We start from the raw sequence: 16,004 nt of genomic DNA, 5'->3' as shown, positions 1-16,004 counted from the left end.
TGCTTGCAACTGTTTGCGCGACGGCCATCCGAACCCTTTAGCTGCCGTCTCAAATGGGGAGGCCCGCTTCATACATTGCCAGGAAAGAGGAAACGTGTTGCCAAAAGAGAGAGAGAACGAGGACTAAATAGGACACCGATTTGCATGTGTGAATATGTTTGGAGATGTGCCAATCAGCGAATAATTACTAGGATTTTAATAGAAATAGATCTCGCCATGGTGGGGGAGATTCTGTGAACAGATGACCTGTGCACTTGCTGGGTCCAGGTGCTTATTATTATTATTATTATTATTATTATTATTATTATTATTACCCCAGCCACTCTGGGTGGCTTCCCATAAAAAAAAACACCATAATAAAATGTCAAACATTAACACGTAGGTGGGCAACTTGTTTCTTCGGGTTCTTTTGCTTTTATAAACTGTTCTTGTAATGGGCGCTCCCTCAAAAAACAGAGGACTGTCCTTCAAATAGCGGGCTGCCCCCTGCGGTCACTGGTTTCAAATGCTATGCGAAACTGGGCGGACAAATAATTGTTCATATCATGTTTGCCTCCCATTCTTCCTCTTTGAGGGTTGCGCCAATTTTATCCTGCCAGCAACCAACTGATGGAGTTGGTGGCAGAGAGCAGGAGTGAATTGCCTCATGGCCCAGCCAGTGACCTCTGAACCCAGGTCTCCCTCGTCCACCTCCAAGCTATTGCATCACACTAGGCCCTGGCTAAGACCCTGTTTGCACCAAAAAATCTTGGGAACTGTAGTCTGGGAAGGTTGCTGAGGGCTGTTAGAAGAGCCCTATTCTAAGAGTGGTGTAACAATCCCTCTTCCCAGGGAATTCTGGGAGTTTCAGCTCAGTGAGGTCTCATAACAAGTCTTAGCATCCTTAACGAACTACAGTTCCCAAGATGCTTTTTGGTGGTATAATATGAGCTTTTTTTTGGCAAGGCTGCTCATTGGAGTTACAGCACCTCTTCTTTCTTTCTTTCTTTCTTTCTTTCTTTCTTTCTTTCTTTCTTTCTTTCTTTCTTTCTTTCTGCTGGCACTCACAACACTCATCAATATATGAGTATCGGCACCTCAGGGTTTTGTTTTGTTTAACCCCCAAAAAAGCAACTACCGTATTTTTTGCTCTATAAGATGCACCAGACCACAAGACGCACCTAGTTTTTGGAGGAGGAAAACAAGAAAAAAAATATTCTGAATCTCAGAAGCCAGAACAGCAAGAGGGATCACTGCACAGTGAAAGCAGCAATCCCTCTTGCTGTTCTGGCTTCTGTGATAGCTGCGCAGCCTGCATTCGCTCCATAAGACGCACACACATTTCCCCTTACTTTTTAGGAAGGAAAAAGTGAGTCTTATAGAGCAAAAAATACGGTAGGTATATTACTGATTCACATGTAAGCTGCAGATGTGACCAACAAATGCCACTGAGGAGTGTTCATCCATGTTTTTCCATTGGGCTCCAAACAATGCCAACACCCCACCCCTATCTTTTTTTCTTCCTACCATCTCACATCTCTAGGCCACAGTTATAGTGTACTTTTTTGTGGTGGGGGTGTGTGTGGAGAGTAGCTTTAGAGTTGCTGGCAGAACTCAGATAATTTAGACCAGGTTTGGGGTGTCTGCTCTTGTGGAGAAAAGGTCACTATGTTTGAAATTGGGCTGAAAAGGTCTCAGGCCTCTCCAGAAACCGCTTTGCGCTGCCTATGACTCCCTTACTGAGAAAGACACACACCCGTTCTTGGAAAGGAAAAGCAAAGTTAACCTCTTTTGTCTCCGTTTAGTGGGATTTTATAGAATGCATTAAAAGAAAAGAAAAGTTACATTTGTCCCTTCCACAAGTCTCTCAATAAATTTGGGGTAAGTTAACCTCCAATCATTTTTTAAAAAAACCCAAAACAAAACAAACAAAATTCTTGATGTAATGTAGAACCTCTATATTTCTGGCACTCCTTGCGTCTCTGATGGTTTCAGTTATATTTCTGCGTATCTTTTGAGTCATGTGTGAAACACCTCTTCTATCTTACTGCAAATATCTGGATAACCAGCCTTCTCGTTTTTTCTTTGTGACTGTAATATCCAGTGCTTTTTTCTGGGGGGGGGGGGGACGACGACGACAATGCATACCCCTAAACATTTTGTGAATCTAAGTTTGGCCTCATTGAGCGGCAGTATTTCAATATGAGTAGGAAAATGAGAGTACCCCTAACATATTTTTTTTTAGAAAAAAAGCACTGGTAACATCCCATGCTAACCTTGGTTCAGTTCAGTTCCATTTCTTTGCGTTTGCCTCAGGAAGTTCTGTTTGGTTATTTGGGCCATATGGATAACATTCAGTGGAAATACAGTCATACTGCAGGTTATAGACGCTTCAGGTTGCATTTTTTTGGGTTGTGGACCACCGAAACCTGGAAGTACTGGAACGGGTTACTTCCGGGTTTCGGCCGTCACTCATGCGCAGAAGCGTTAAATCATGTTTTGCGCATGCGCAAAGTGCCGATTCGCAACCCGCGCATGTGCAGACACGGTCTGCGAATGCTGCGGGTTGCGAACGTGCATCCCACACGGATCACGTTCGCAACCCAAGTGTCCACTGTACTTTCAAAACGACAACAGCACACCTTCCTTGACGTTCCTGCAGTGATCTGAGGGAATGCTAGGGCAGAAGGCCTCTCAGAGTAGAAATCCTCCTTCCCTTGAGATGCTGCTGGAACGCAACTCTTCTCATTCCCTCAGGATTGGCCATACAGGGGTACCTCGGGTTACATACGCTTCAGGTTACATACACTTCAGGTTACAGACTCCGCTAACCCAGAAATAGTACCTCGGGTTAAGAACTTTGCTTCAGGATGAGAATAGAAATTGTATTCCGGCGGTGCGGCGGCAGCAGGAGGCCCCATTAGCTAAAGTGATGTTTCAGGTTAAGAACGGACCTCCGGAACGAATTAAGTACTTAACCCAAGGTACCACTGTATTCCGTGGGGCTGATGGGTGTTAGGGGTCTGAGAGCATTGGAGGACCACAGAGTGTTGCAGAATGCAGGTTCCTTAGCCCTGCGGTAGGCCATGACTCATACTTTCCTGGGCAACATTTGCAGGAGTATGTCAAGGTTGCTTCCATCCCCCCCCCCCATGTGAGCGTTATTAATTTGTAATCATGCTGAAAGTGCGAGGCTGGGTGTGCTGAGCCTGCCCTGTCCCCACTTAACCTTGCTGCTTTCGGTGGCGAGGTTGGAGAGGGCTTGTAAGCACGCTCGCTAGATCACACTTATGAGCCCCCTTCAGACCTTCCCGTTCTGTGCTGTGCAGCCGGGTTCGCAGCCCTGAGCCTCCGGCACAATTGCCGATGAATAATGCCCCATTGCAACCCAAAGAACGCCTTTGTGATCCACCTTTTGTTGTCCTTGGGGATAAGACAGCAAAGCCGTCTTTAGAGAAAAGCGCCAAAGGATGCAATCCCCCTTCTTTGGGAGTAAGTCGCATTGTGGACCCAGGGATATATTATGTCCAAATAATGTGGAGGATCAAGCTGCAAGAGGGGTGAGCTTGGGAATGTGTCTTGCTCACTCAGGATCTACCTCAGCCGTGAAGTGACCTCGAACCAGCGGCTGGTCTTGGTCTTTGCCTCTCAGCAACCTTGTCTGTTGTGTGGGGCATAATTGTACTGACCAACCCTACGGGAGCTAAGATTACTGAGCTAATGCAAGCAAAGGGCCTTGAAAAGTCTATTCCTGTTCAGTGTTCCGGATAGCCTGCCATGCCTTTTTCATAATACAGTGGTACCTCAGGTTAAGTACTTAATTCATTCCGGAGGGACGTTCTTAACCTGAAACTGTTCTTAACCTGAAGCACCACTTTAGCTAATGGGGCCTCCTGCTGCCACCGTGCCACCGGAGCATGATTTTTGTTCTCATCCTGAAGCAAAGTTCTTAACCCGAGGTATTATTTCTGGGTTAGCGGAGTCTGTAACCTGAAGCATATGTAACCTGAGGTATCACTGTACTCCATGTCTCCCCTACCCAGCAAGGAACACTGCCCCCCCACCCAAAACCTCGGATACTCGGCATTCCATGGCTCCCGACTCATACCCTCCAACATTTATCTGATGAAAATAGGCACGTCCTAAGGAAAACCAGGACATTCTGGGATCAATTCAGAAATCAGGACGGCTTCTGTGAATCCAGGGACTGTCCCTGGAAAATAGGGACACTTGGAGGAGCTGCTCCGTTCTCACTGGACTGCATTGTGGCTTTCGTGGCACTGTTAATTTGAACCCCCTTAGGTGCCCTGCCCCATAGATTCCCCTCCCAGACTTTTGCGAACCTTGGGCTTCCCCCAAGCATACTCATGCCTCCCTCTCATTTGGTTCCAGTCCTGTTTTGGCAACATGGCCGTCACAATGACCACAACGGTGAAACAAACTTGCTTCTGGGCTCAATTCAGAGTGATTGTTTTGACCTATAAAGCCTTGTGTGGTTCAGGACCGCAAGACCTCAAGGACTGTCTTTCCTCATATGAACCGACCCGGACCCTGCAATCGTCATCTTAAGTCCCTTCTTCGTGTACCCCCTCCATGGGAGCTTCGGAGGGCGGCAACACAAGGAAGGCCTTTTCAATGGTAGCCCCACACTTGTTGAATACTCTCCTGAGGAGGCATACTCGGTACCAGCTTTCTTTTCCTCTACCTAGGCTCTGGCCCTATTATCTTTATATTTGCGATTTTCATTTTTTGTTGTCAGTTGGCTTTAATGTAAGTTGCTTTGTAAGTCACTGAGAAAAGCAACTAACAAATATAATCTTTGTCACATACACCCTTTTTTGTGATGGCACCATAGCCTCTTTTTGCTGTCCATGGAAGCCATTTTGTGCTGGCACTCACATCCCTTTTTATCAAAGCGCGCGCACACACACACACACACACACACACACACACACACCATAGCTGTCAACATTGCCCTTTTTTCAAGGGAAATTCCCTTATTCCAAATAGGATTCCTCGCAAGAAAAGGGAAAAGTTGACAGCTATCACACACACACACACACACAAAGACACAGACACTAACACACACTCAGCACCGGTATTAATAAGTTGGCACTGGACTTCTCTATTCATACGTACACCAGCCTTCTCTGATTCTGTGCTTTCTGGGCTGATGGGAATCCTAGAATCATAGAGTTTGGAGGGGACCCTAAGGGTCATCTAGTCCAACCCCCTGCAATGCAGGAATCTCAGCTAGAGCATCCATGACAGATGACCATCCAATCTCTGCTTAAAAACCTTCCGAATCTGCCACTTTCTCAGGGACACCTTCCCACTGTCAAACAGCTCTTACTGCCAGAAATTTCTTCCTGATGTTTAGCCAGAATCTCATTTCTGGTAAACTGTAGCCATCGGTTCGAGTCCTACCCTCTGGAGCTGGAGAAAACAAGCTTGCTCCGTCCTCCTTGTGACAGCCCTTTAGATATTTGATATTTGTCATATCTCCTCTGCCAAAGCCTAGCCTTTAAAAACAGCGGTAACAGAGGTCACCAATGTGGCGTTGTCTAGATATTATGGCCTGCAACTCCCATCCTCTGTGACTCTTGGCCATGTTGGCTGGGAACGATGAGAACTGTCGTTCAAAACCCCTGGAGGGCTACCCCTGGGTTATGGAATACAAGCACGGGGTCAAATACCCATTAAGTGGTAGCGGTGGAGCTGCCAGTCTTTCCTGCCTTGAGGAACCAGCCCTCAGTGATGGAAATGAGACGGCTGGGGGCCTTCAGGGACTGCCTGACAGGCAGAAATCTCATCACTGCATCTTCATCCCAGGCCAAGCTTCCCCTGTTGGTTTCTGCCTGGCATGCCGCTGTGAAAAGCCCGGGGTCCTTCTGTGTTGTTAAGCGGAAAAGAAAGGGGGAAAAGATGGCTACCTTCACATCAGCCCCCCGCTGCCTCCTTAGAGGACGGCCCAGCACATAGGAACCTCGATGCCCACCCTACCCACCCCCTCCTGTTAGATTTATGGCCTTCTCCCATCCATGCCCCGCTCTCTTTCCCCACAGGGAGCCGGCCCATCCATTACAGCTTGTGGTGGCTGCTGGGCTCCCACTGAGCCAATTTTCATCCATCTTCCCCTGTCGTCGTCCCCCGCTGCCTCCCGGCTCTCCTCACTCAGCTCCCGCTAATGCAGCCCCTGGCATGTGGCCGATGCTGTTGTTCGGCTTTTAATTTACAAGGGCTCAGACCTGCAGGCCCCGCCGGCTTGGGGTTTGTTATATGGATGGTTTCAAAGAGCCGGAGATGGAGGGGAAGGGGCCGGATTAGACTGGGCAAATAAATCCAAGCGCGTTGCCTCTCTCTCTCTCTCATCTCGGTAGTGTTGACAGACAATAAAAGGGCTTGTGGAAGGAAATGAAAAGAGGAAGGGCTTGAATATCGAGAGGCGGCGTTGTTTGCTGCCTCATATCCCACATTATCAGCCTAAGGTGGGGAGGGCAGGGAAAGTCAAGATGCCAACATCATCCAGGCTTGAACCGAATTAACCTGTAAGTTCCCAATGGGATGATCCCCACTGTTGTACTTCCAACACACAAACACACATACACCAGATGTTTTGGACTACAATTCCCACCGTTCTCAGCCAGTGCGGCCAGCGGTCAAGGATGATGGGAGTTGTAGTCCAAAACCGGATGATGACAACATGCGCGCTGTGCCTCTGTGGCTCTTGTAAAGCTAAAGGTAAAGGGACACCTGACCGTTAGGTCCAGTCGCGCACGACTCTGGGGTTGCAGCGCTCATCTTGCTTTACTGGCCAAGGGAGCCGGTGTACAGCTTCCAGGTCATGTGGCCAGCATGACTAAGCTGCTTCTGGGGAACCAGAACAGCGCACAGAAACATCGTTTACCTTCCCGCCGGAGTGGTACCTATTTATCTACTTGCACTAGTATACTTTTGAACTGCTAGGTTGGCAGGAGCTGGGACCGAGCAGCGGGAGCTCACCCCGTCACGAGGATTCGAACCACCGACCTTCTGATCGGCAAGCCCTGGGCTCTGTGGTTTAAACCACAGCGCCACCCGTGCCCCATGGCTCTTGTAGTGCTTCTCTAAGTCTCATCCAAGAAACACTCCCTCTGGTTGTTTCTTGAATGCAAAAAGGGCCAAGCTAGTATTTTTGAGCCTATGCTGGGGATCAGAACTGTGAAATGTCCTCCGATTTTAGCAGGGGCCTGATCTGTTCGTTCCGACACTCGGCGGCGGCTCTCGGCAGGCCCTCCTGCTCTGGATCCGACCCCCTGTGCTTTCCTCGGCGTGGCCTCCGGAGCAGATTGGGGGAAATGACAGGACTGGAGCAGGTTTCATGGCATGCAGGTCACTGATATAAGCTAAATGCATCAGGCAGGGCTCTTTGTCTGGATGCAGATAAACGCCTGTCAGGGCAGCTGTGTGGAAAAATGGAGGCCAAGGCCAGAGATTGTGAGCTGCTGGCGAATTCGCTGGCATCCCATTCTGCTGTCCGGCAGGGAGAAGCTGTGTGGCAGGAGCAGCCCTGCCTGCCTGGTTCAGACTGTGTCAACAGCTCGGCTCCCAGATCTATTCAGGGTTGTTGGTGAAGAGGGCTCCCAGAAGATTGCTGCTATCCAAGACAGCCAGAATCTGTGCACAGGAAGAGTTACCGGTTGTTGTTGTTGTTTAGTCGTTTAGTCGTGTCCGACTCTTTGTGACCCCATGGACCAGAGCAGACCAGGCACTCCGGTCTTCCACTGCCTCCCGCAGTTTGGTCAAACTCATGCTGGTAGCTTCGAGAACACTGTCCAACCATCTCGTCCTCTGTCGTCCCTTTCTCCTTGTGCCCTCCATCTTTCCCAGCATCAGGGTCTTTTCCAGGGAGTCTTCTCTTCTCATGAGGTGGGCCAAAGTATTGGAGCCTCAGCTTCAGGATCTGTCCTTCCAGTGAGCACTCAGGGCTGATTTCCTTCAGAATGGATAGGTTTGATCTTCTCGCAGTCCATGGGACTCTCAAGAGTCTCCTCCAGCACCATAATTCAAAAGCATCAATTCTTTGGCGATCAGCCTTCTTTATGGTCCAGCTCTCACTTCCATACATCACTACTGGGAAAACCATAGCTTTAACTATACGGACCTTTGTTGGCAAGGTGATGTCTCTGCTTTTTAAGATGCTGTCTAGGTTTGCCATCGCTTTTCACCCAAGAAGCAGGCGTCTTTTAATTTCGTGGCTGCTGTCACCATCTGCAGTGATCATGGAGCCCAAGAAACTAAAATCTCTCACTGGCTCCATTTCTTCCCCTTCTAAAAGATGTCAAGATGTCCCTTTAAGGCTTGATCTTGCTTTTTCCCTTCTCTCTCCCATTCCCTTTTCCTTATGTGCTGTGCCACCTCTTCTTTTTTTTGTTGTTGTTGTAAGTCTGAGGGCAAGGTCTTTCTTACTACTATTATTTTTTATATTTGTAAGCTGCTCTGGAGCCTTTTTGGCTAAAGGGTGTGGTATCAATGACTTTAACAAATGAATAAATGTGTCCCTATTACAGTCTGAGTGAATGACATGCAGGATATCTCACAGTCTCTGCCTGTTCCAGGAAGGGGCCCATTACAACAGGCCTTCCCTATAAAGTTACATTATTTAACCGGATTTTGAATTTATTTAAATGTATACAAATTTAAAGTAGCTGCCGGCAAGCTTTGGGACTGAGCTTTAGTATTGTTGTTCATGGCTATGTAGCATTAATTAGCGCTAATTATAAACAGAGTCTTAATGTAGGCAATAGTTGTTTTTACGGAGAAAGTGAGTTGAAGGTTCTGTGAGAGAAGCATAATTTTCTATACAGTGTACACGTCAGTTCCTTTCGTTCTGTTGTTGTCTCCATGCAAACAGGTTTGGCAGGTTTTTGAAACGCAAATCCTACAAAACCTGTGAAAAATAAAGGCTGACACTAGGGGAGGAATGGACAAATTCAGTGCTGTTTTTCTTGAAAAAGAGGTGCTGCAACTCACCATGAATGCCTCCCTTTTTCTCTTATACACATCATACCTCAGGTTACAGACGCTTCAGATTGTGTTTTTACGGGTTACGGACCGCCAAAACCTGGAAGTACCGGAACAGGTTACTTCTGGGTTTCAGCAGTCACACATGCACAGAAGCACCAAATCACAACCCGCGTGTGCGCAGACGCACCGCTGCGGGTTGTGAACGCTGTGGGTTGTGAACGTGCATCCCGCACAGATCACGTTCACGACCCGAGCGTCCACTGTAATGGCAATGGTGCTGGAATTCATTTCCGGTGAGTTCCTGCTGAAAAAAGAGAGCCCCGGACAAAATCCATCAGTTTCAGTTTCTCTCGCTTCTCATTTTTGCAAACTTATCCACACTTACCGCTTGGACCCTTCTTTCCAGGCACAGGTCTGCAATTTAAACCTCTGTGTTTTGGGTTCTCCTTTTTTTTTTTGCACCAGAGCTTTCCCTGCAAAAACCTGCTCTTCACAGCTGAAGCGCAAAAAGTGGCAATTTGGGTTATAATAATAATTATTTGTACCCCGCCCATCTAGCTGGGTTTCCCCAGCCACTCTGGGCAGCTTCCAACAAAGATTAAAAATATAATAAAATGTCACCCACTAAAAACTTCCCTGAACAGGGCTGCCTTCAGATGTCTTCCAAATGTCAGGTAGCTGTTTATCTCTTTGACATCTGATGGGAGGGCATTGCACAGGGCGGGCGCCACTACCAAGAAGGCCCTCTGCCTGCTTCCCTGTAGCTTTGCTTCTTGCAGTGAGGGAACTGCCAGAAGGCCCTGGAGCTGGACCTCAGTGTCCGGGCAGAACGATGGGGGTGGAGATGCTACTTCAGGTATACTGGGCCGAGGCCGTTTAGGTTCTTTGTGGATTGCCATTTCAGTGGGATTTAGCGGGGAAGGTTCCACAGCAAAAAAGAGAGAAAAGAGTGCTTGGACATGGAGCTTGAAAACGCAAGCCTTTTCTGGAAAGCACAGAGAAAACGTATGTGTATACAAGCTCTTAAATGCAGTTCTCCTAATTTCTGCAGCAGTTTGCGATTTTTTAAAAAGTCTATGCGACATCAGTATTTTGGCACAGATTTCTCCTAACAAACACATATTTTGCATGCACTTGCGACCAGCATGCACCTTTCTGCAAACTATTTCTCATAATAAACAATACATTTTTGAATGTGCTTTCCACCTATATATCCATTTTTGTGCACACTTCTATCCCCCCACCCCATGCATTTTTGTTCACATTGCTTGGTTCACGAAACCTGGGCAAGTGCAAATTTTCAAAGGATAGTTGTGTTTTGGTTGTTGCATTGCTTGGAGAAGTGCAATTTAGGTGGTCCCTTATTAAAATGCCAACTACATTGAGTTTTCTCCCTGGTCCTCACAGCAGGATCAGTCCTCACAAAGGCAACAATGGGCTTTGACATTTGCAGAAGAAACAAATCAGATAGCTCTGCCCGTACTTTCACATCTCTCAAAAAGGCCATTGTCTTTTTCCAGCAATGGGATAAAAGAGAAGAAAAAGACTTTTATCTCCCATGTCTGAGGCTGATAGGAGTTAAAATGCAAAACATCTAGAGGAGGCCAGCCTGGGAAAGGCTGATGTAGAATAACTTTTCTGTGTGTGGATACGAGTTCTTGTTTCAAGTGATTATTGCCCCTGAACTTTGCTAAACGAGCGTTAGCAAAGAAATATAATAATCTCATTCTCCCCTCTCTTCATTTTCAGTTCCCTTATTTCCTGCTCTGCCTTCATCTCCTCTGGATGTGCGAGTGGGGGACTCTGTTTCTCTCCCGGTCCCATTTGCCTTACCCCCCTCTCACTCTCAAACCACCATTATCTGGAGGCAAAATGCAACCAACATAGCAATGGGAACCTTGAGACCCAACTTCACTGTTGTGGTAGCAGACAGATTCCATCCTCGGTTCAGCGTGGTCCCTGGGAGTGGGAACCTCAGTATCACGGCCGTGACGACCTCAGATTCTGGCATCTACACGGTGGAGATCTCCCCGCTAGGGAATGCGGTACAGAAAGGCAACATCGCTGTCATGGTGTACGGTGAGTACTGGTGTTTTGCCACTGTGGATGGGCGAGTCGGTAGCTTAAGTGCCTTTCCTGTCTCTGGCTCCAGCCTCTCGCAAAGTCTGGTCGCATCTTCACCATATATTCAAAGCACTACTGTACCACTTTGATGGGACGCGGGTGGCGCTGTGGGTTAAACCACAGAGCCTAGGACTTGCTGATCAGAAGGTTGGCAGTTCGAATCCCCGCGACGGGGTGAGCTCCCGTTGCTTGGTCCCTGCTCCTGCCAACCTAGCAGTTCGAAAGCATGTCAAAGTGCAAGTAGATAAATAGGTACCGCTCTGGCGGGAAGGTAAATGGCGTTTCTGTGCGCTGCTCTGGTTCGCCAGAAGCGGCTTAGTCATGCTGGCCACATGACCCGGAAGCTGTACGCCGGCTCCCTCGGCCAGTAAAGTGAGATGAGCGCCACAACCCCAGAGTCGGCCACGACTGGAGCTAACAGTCGGGGGTCCCTTTACCTTTACCTTACCACTTTGACAGCCAAAGAACCCTGGGAAACACAGCTTATAAAAAAATGCTGGGATTCGTTACGAGGCAGACTTTAAATTATTATCAGTGAATTTTTCCCCTTAAAAAATGTTTGGGGTACTCTCATTTTCCTACTCATATTGAAATACTGCCCCTCAATGAGGCCAAACTTAGATTCACAAAATGTTTAGGGGTATGCGTACCCCTTGTCCCCCCAGAAAAAAACACTGATTATTATTATTATTAATTTCATTTCTGTACCATTAGGCACCAGGGTTATAACTTTTTTTTTTACAAACTCATGTTCCTGTAGCTTAGTTAAATGAACTTTTGGCTGAAAACAAAGGAATGAACAGTCATTTCCAAATCTTTTTTTTTTGGGGGGGGGCGGTGGAACGTCACCCCTAAATCCATAAATCATTTTTTGTATATGTAACTGTATAATATGTAATATGCATAGCATGTATTATAATACGGGGGAGAAATAGAGCTTGCAAATTTTCTAATACTTGTTCAATGTTTTGTACATTGTACAATGCACAACACTTCTTATTGCTTAGAATAAATCAAAGCTGCAGTTTGCCTTTGTTTCTCCTGCAAGCACTATGAAGTTCCCACATCACTTTGATTGCATGTTCTGTGCACTGATTACTTCTTGGTATCTGGAGTACGGATGGCTCCTGCTTCCAGTGATTCTCCAATACAGTTTTCGGAAGTTCCAGACAGCTGTAAAAGTTCTAAACAGTTCCATAAAGTTTTTTTAAAAGTGCTAATACTTATATTATAGTTTAGATTCGAATTAGGGTCTGAGCTGTGACTCGGGCTCAGTGCATGTCCTACATCCCTAGTCATTGATGAAGCATCAAATAGAAGAGATCAGATAACAGAGGGCAGAGAGAGAGCAGGCCAGGGAAGACCAGATTATATAAATTGTTCCCCTTTACCTGGCTGGGCACAGTGGGAGTGGCTCTCACGGGGAGAATTTTCTGTAGACCCTATGAGATCCAACTTCCTCTCTCTGTGTGCTTTTCTAGCAATCAGAAGTAGTTGGTTTTGATTGCCTTGTTTTAGATATCCCACAAAAATTTTCCTTCAACACTGGCGAGGGGATTGCACCTTCCATTGGACCTGAAGCGCCAGGCCAGATCAGAGAGCTCAAGACAGGCTGTGTGGCAAGAAAGAGAAATGGCTTGTGAGGTAAAAGAGAATTGGAAAATGATCCATAATGAATTGAAAAAAATGTTTAAAAGTATTCCCCCCCCAAAAAAAACCCCAGTCCTTTCTGTTGGGGATAATTCAGACTGAAATTCTCAGGTGTCAAAAAAGGTTATTTATGTATGCAACAACTGTGGCCCGTGTTTTGTTAGCCCCAAAATGGAAAACAAGCAAGGTCTCAACTAAAGAAGAATGGCAACTTAAGTTGACAGAATATGCACAACTCGCAGACTTAACATATAGAATAAGAGAACAAGAAGAACATATGTTTAGAGAAGATTGGCAAACATTTATTTGAATATATGGGAAATAACTGTGTACAGCTGAAAACACTGGCAGCAATAAGATAAATTCAACAGTGTAAACAAGTTTTGATGGATGCAATAGTGGAATACTGAATGGTATAGTTTTTGTAAAATATGCGGGGATTTATGATATGTAAAATGAACCATGGAAAGAGAAGAAGGGAAGTCACTGATATCTTAAGGATGTGAAATGAGTATTTTAAATTGTATAGCAGAAAATTTAATAAAAATTAGATATATAAAAAAGAAAGAGAAATGGCTTGCGGCTGTTTTGGCCACCCACACCATCGCCTGCCTGAGGCAGCTGCCTCCCTTTGCCTAATGGCATGACTGCACTGGATCCTGAAGGCTCTGGCCTGCAGATTGCCCTCTCTTCAGATTTATTTAACCCTGACCACAGAAACTCTTACATCTGCATCGTCGCAAGCGACAAGGCAACACCTCACTGAAAGCGGGTTGCCCTGCTTCCTCTTGCAATGTCAGCACTCCGGGGACACCCAGTGCACTGGTGTGCTAGGGCTGTTCACAAAGCAGTGGAGTTTTCCTCAACATGCCCTCCGGCGTTTCAACGTATGAAAACAGGGGCATGCTTGTAGACGTTCGCTTCCCATACCAGGGATCAGTGTCCCAGGTGCTCTTGTGTGTTTCCGAAGACTGTGCTCTTCCAGCAGCACACTTGTTTTTATGTTTTCTGCACCAGAGACAGGCATGCTCTCCCATGCTCATCTCAGATTAACTCAGAAATCAGCCAAGCACAAACAAAAGCAAAATAAGAGACGGACTCTGACTTAACCGACCCCCTCCCAAGTGAGGCCAGGGCTACTTCATAATTCTTCTCCTGTTCCATGTAATGAAGCAATTTCACTCTATTATATTAAACTGAGGCAGAGTGAAGAGGCCCCGGTGGCAAAAACTGGCCCAAAGGTAGAAGGTCCTTGGCTGCCTCAGCTGCCAGTCCAGCCTTGAGCTGCAGGGACAAAAGCCAAGAGCGAGGAAGCCCTGCAAGTCCACGTAAAAGAGGCTTCCCCAGTGGTGCTGGTGCCCTTTGGGACTTGTGGAGTGGAAGGCCGGGAGCCCAGCAGTAGGTGGCGCCAAAGCCCAAGGCAGGAAGAGACCACTAAACCCCAGTTTGGTTCCCCATCCCTCCTGCTGCTGAGTTCTACAAGGGGCATAACTGAGACTAAGGAGGAGGGAGCTTGATAGGCAGGGCCACCGCTTGGACTGGTTGGAAGTAGGAAGGCAGGCAGGTGGGAGCCTGTCTAGGGCAGACTGGGATTGATGGAGCAGTCCTCTGTTTAGAAGGAGTCCCGTATTGATGAGCTGCCCAAGTCTGATCTAAATGCAAAGATGGCCTCGGAGTGGCCCAACAATACTTAGTTCCTAGACTGCAGACAGTGCAGGCACACGTCACTGGGTCACAGGTGTCGACATTGTGGCGGAGGTGCATTGTCTTTCTATGTAAATCAACATTTCAAAATGTGCAGCTGTGCATGTAAAGTAGCATGTGCAAATCACCTTCGTATTGAGAGGGGTGTGTGTGTGTCCTCATTTGCCCTCTTAGGCTGCCTAGATGGGGCAGCATCACCCTCTTTCACTGCACGGGGGACAATTAAGTAAGTTGCAAGGGAGGGGGAGCAAGCCAGTGTCCCAGAGATGTCTTGCAGGGGATGCTTTTCCATGCCTTCCTCCGTTATTGCCCCCACAGCCCGAGGGTGGAGTGGCTGGGTTTGGCAGCTGAGGATCATGGTATGTTGACAGATCTGTCAGTGTGTGTGATGGGTGTGGCAAAGTCAGTGGGTAGCAAGTGGGAGGGGGTGAGGTGGCGTGGGAGGTTGGCGCAGTGCAAACGCATTGGCAGGAGGGCTGGATTGGCTTTGCCACTGCTTTTGCACCCTACCAACCTCCCTGCCCACCTCCCTCTTAGTAACCAACAGTGACCTACTTGCTGGGAAGCCAGTACCTTGCGAGTTGCTTCTAGCTGGTGACCTCCAGCTATCAATCTGTCCCAGCCCTAGAGACTTCTGTCCCCTGCAGGGAGTCTTTGGTTAGATTCCTGGCTGACAACGGCTTTGCTCAGCTCAGAGAGCTCTCTCTCCTTGCCACACAAAACCTTTCACAGTCAGAGAAGCCAGAGATTCTTCTGAGGCTCAGATTTTCATTGGACGTCGAGAAGAATACAGGGACGTGAAGTTTTCCTCTCCCTCTGAGGAAGTGTAAAACTCACCTTTCCTTTTGAGCCTTAGTTAAACAAGCCTCCAGAGTTGCTTTTTCAAAACCTAGCTTGGGGGAACTCTTCTGCCACCTCTATTCTGCACTTGCCTGATTTGAACCGGGGCATCCAGGCTGCAAATTTAGAAGTATATGCATAGGTGCAAACTTAGGAATCTGTTACTAAAACAAGAGACTAATGCACAAAGACGGTGTGGGAATGTTCAGGGACGCAGGAGAGGATATATTGTCTGATAATAGCCTTTCCAACTTGTGTTAACAAGTTCACAAATTTAGCAGAGTAACATTCCCCTTTTTAAACTTGCAGCGGATGCATTTGCTCAGGCTCACTAAAGCCTCTATAATAACTGTTCTGGTATTTCCCCCTTATTCCCTCATAAAAGATGAGACACGACACAGTCTTCTATAAAAGTATAAAAAGGTTTACTCACACATCATTCTGTTCACAATAGGATCCCTGAAGGCAGATTTAGCTTAGAAAAGTAACATATACCTGGAAACTATCCCATAAGAAGATAGTCCCTTTGTCCTCTCTTGGCTGGAATCTTCTTGGAAGATGTTGCTTCTTTGATAGGTAAAGATAAAGGGACCTCTGACCATTAGGTCCAGTTGAGGATGACTCTGGGGTTGCGGCGCTCATCTCACTTTATTGGCTGAGGGAGCCGGCGTACAGCTTCCGGGTCATGTGGCCAGCATGAC

General features: G+C 47.2%; 1 protein-coding gene across 1 annotated transcript in view; it reads left to right on the top strand.

Annotated features, from left to right (window-relative positions):
- LOC128418473 (V-set and immunoglobulin domain-containing protein 10-like) overlaps window positions 1-16,004 on the top strand; it is a 38,720-nt gene that overhangs the window by 1,933 nt on the left and 20,783 nt on the right. The window contains exon 2 of the mRNA XM_053398178.1: window positions 10,735-11,064. Coding sequence (XP_053254153.1) covers window positions 10,735-11,064 — 330 coding nt within the window. The remainder of the gene's footprint in view (window positions 1-10,734; window positions 11,065-16,004) is intronic.

Source organism: Podarcis raffonei, chromosome 8, assembly GCF_027172205.1.
Source record: "Podarcis raffonei isolate rPodRaf1 chromosome 8, rPodRaf1.pri, whole genome shotgun sequence".
NCBI lineage: Eukaryota > Metazoa > Chordata > Lepidosauria > Squamata > Lacertidae > Podarcis > Podarcis raffonei.
Note: the sequence above shows the minus strand (reverse complement) of the source record. Positions and strands in the feature narration are given on the sequence as shown.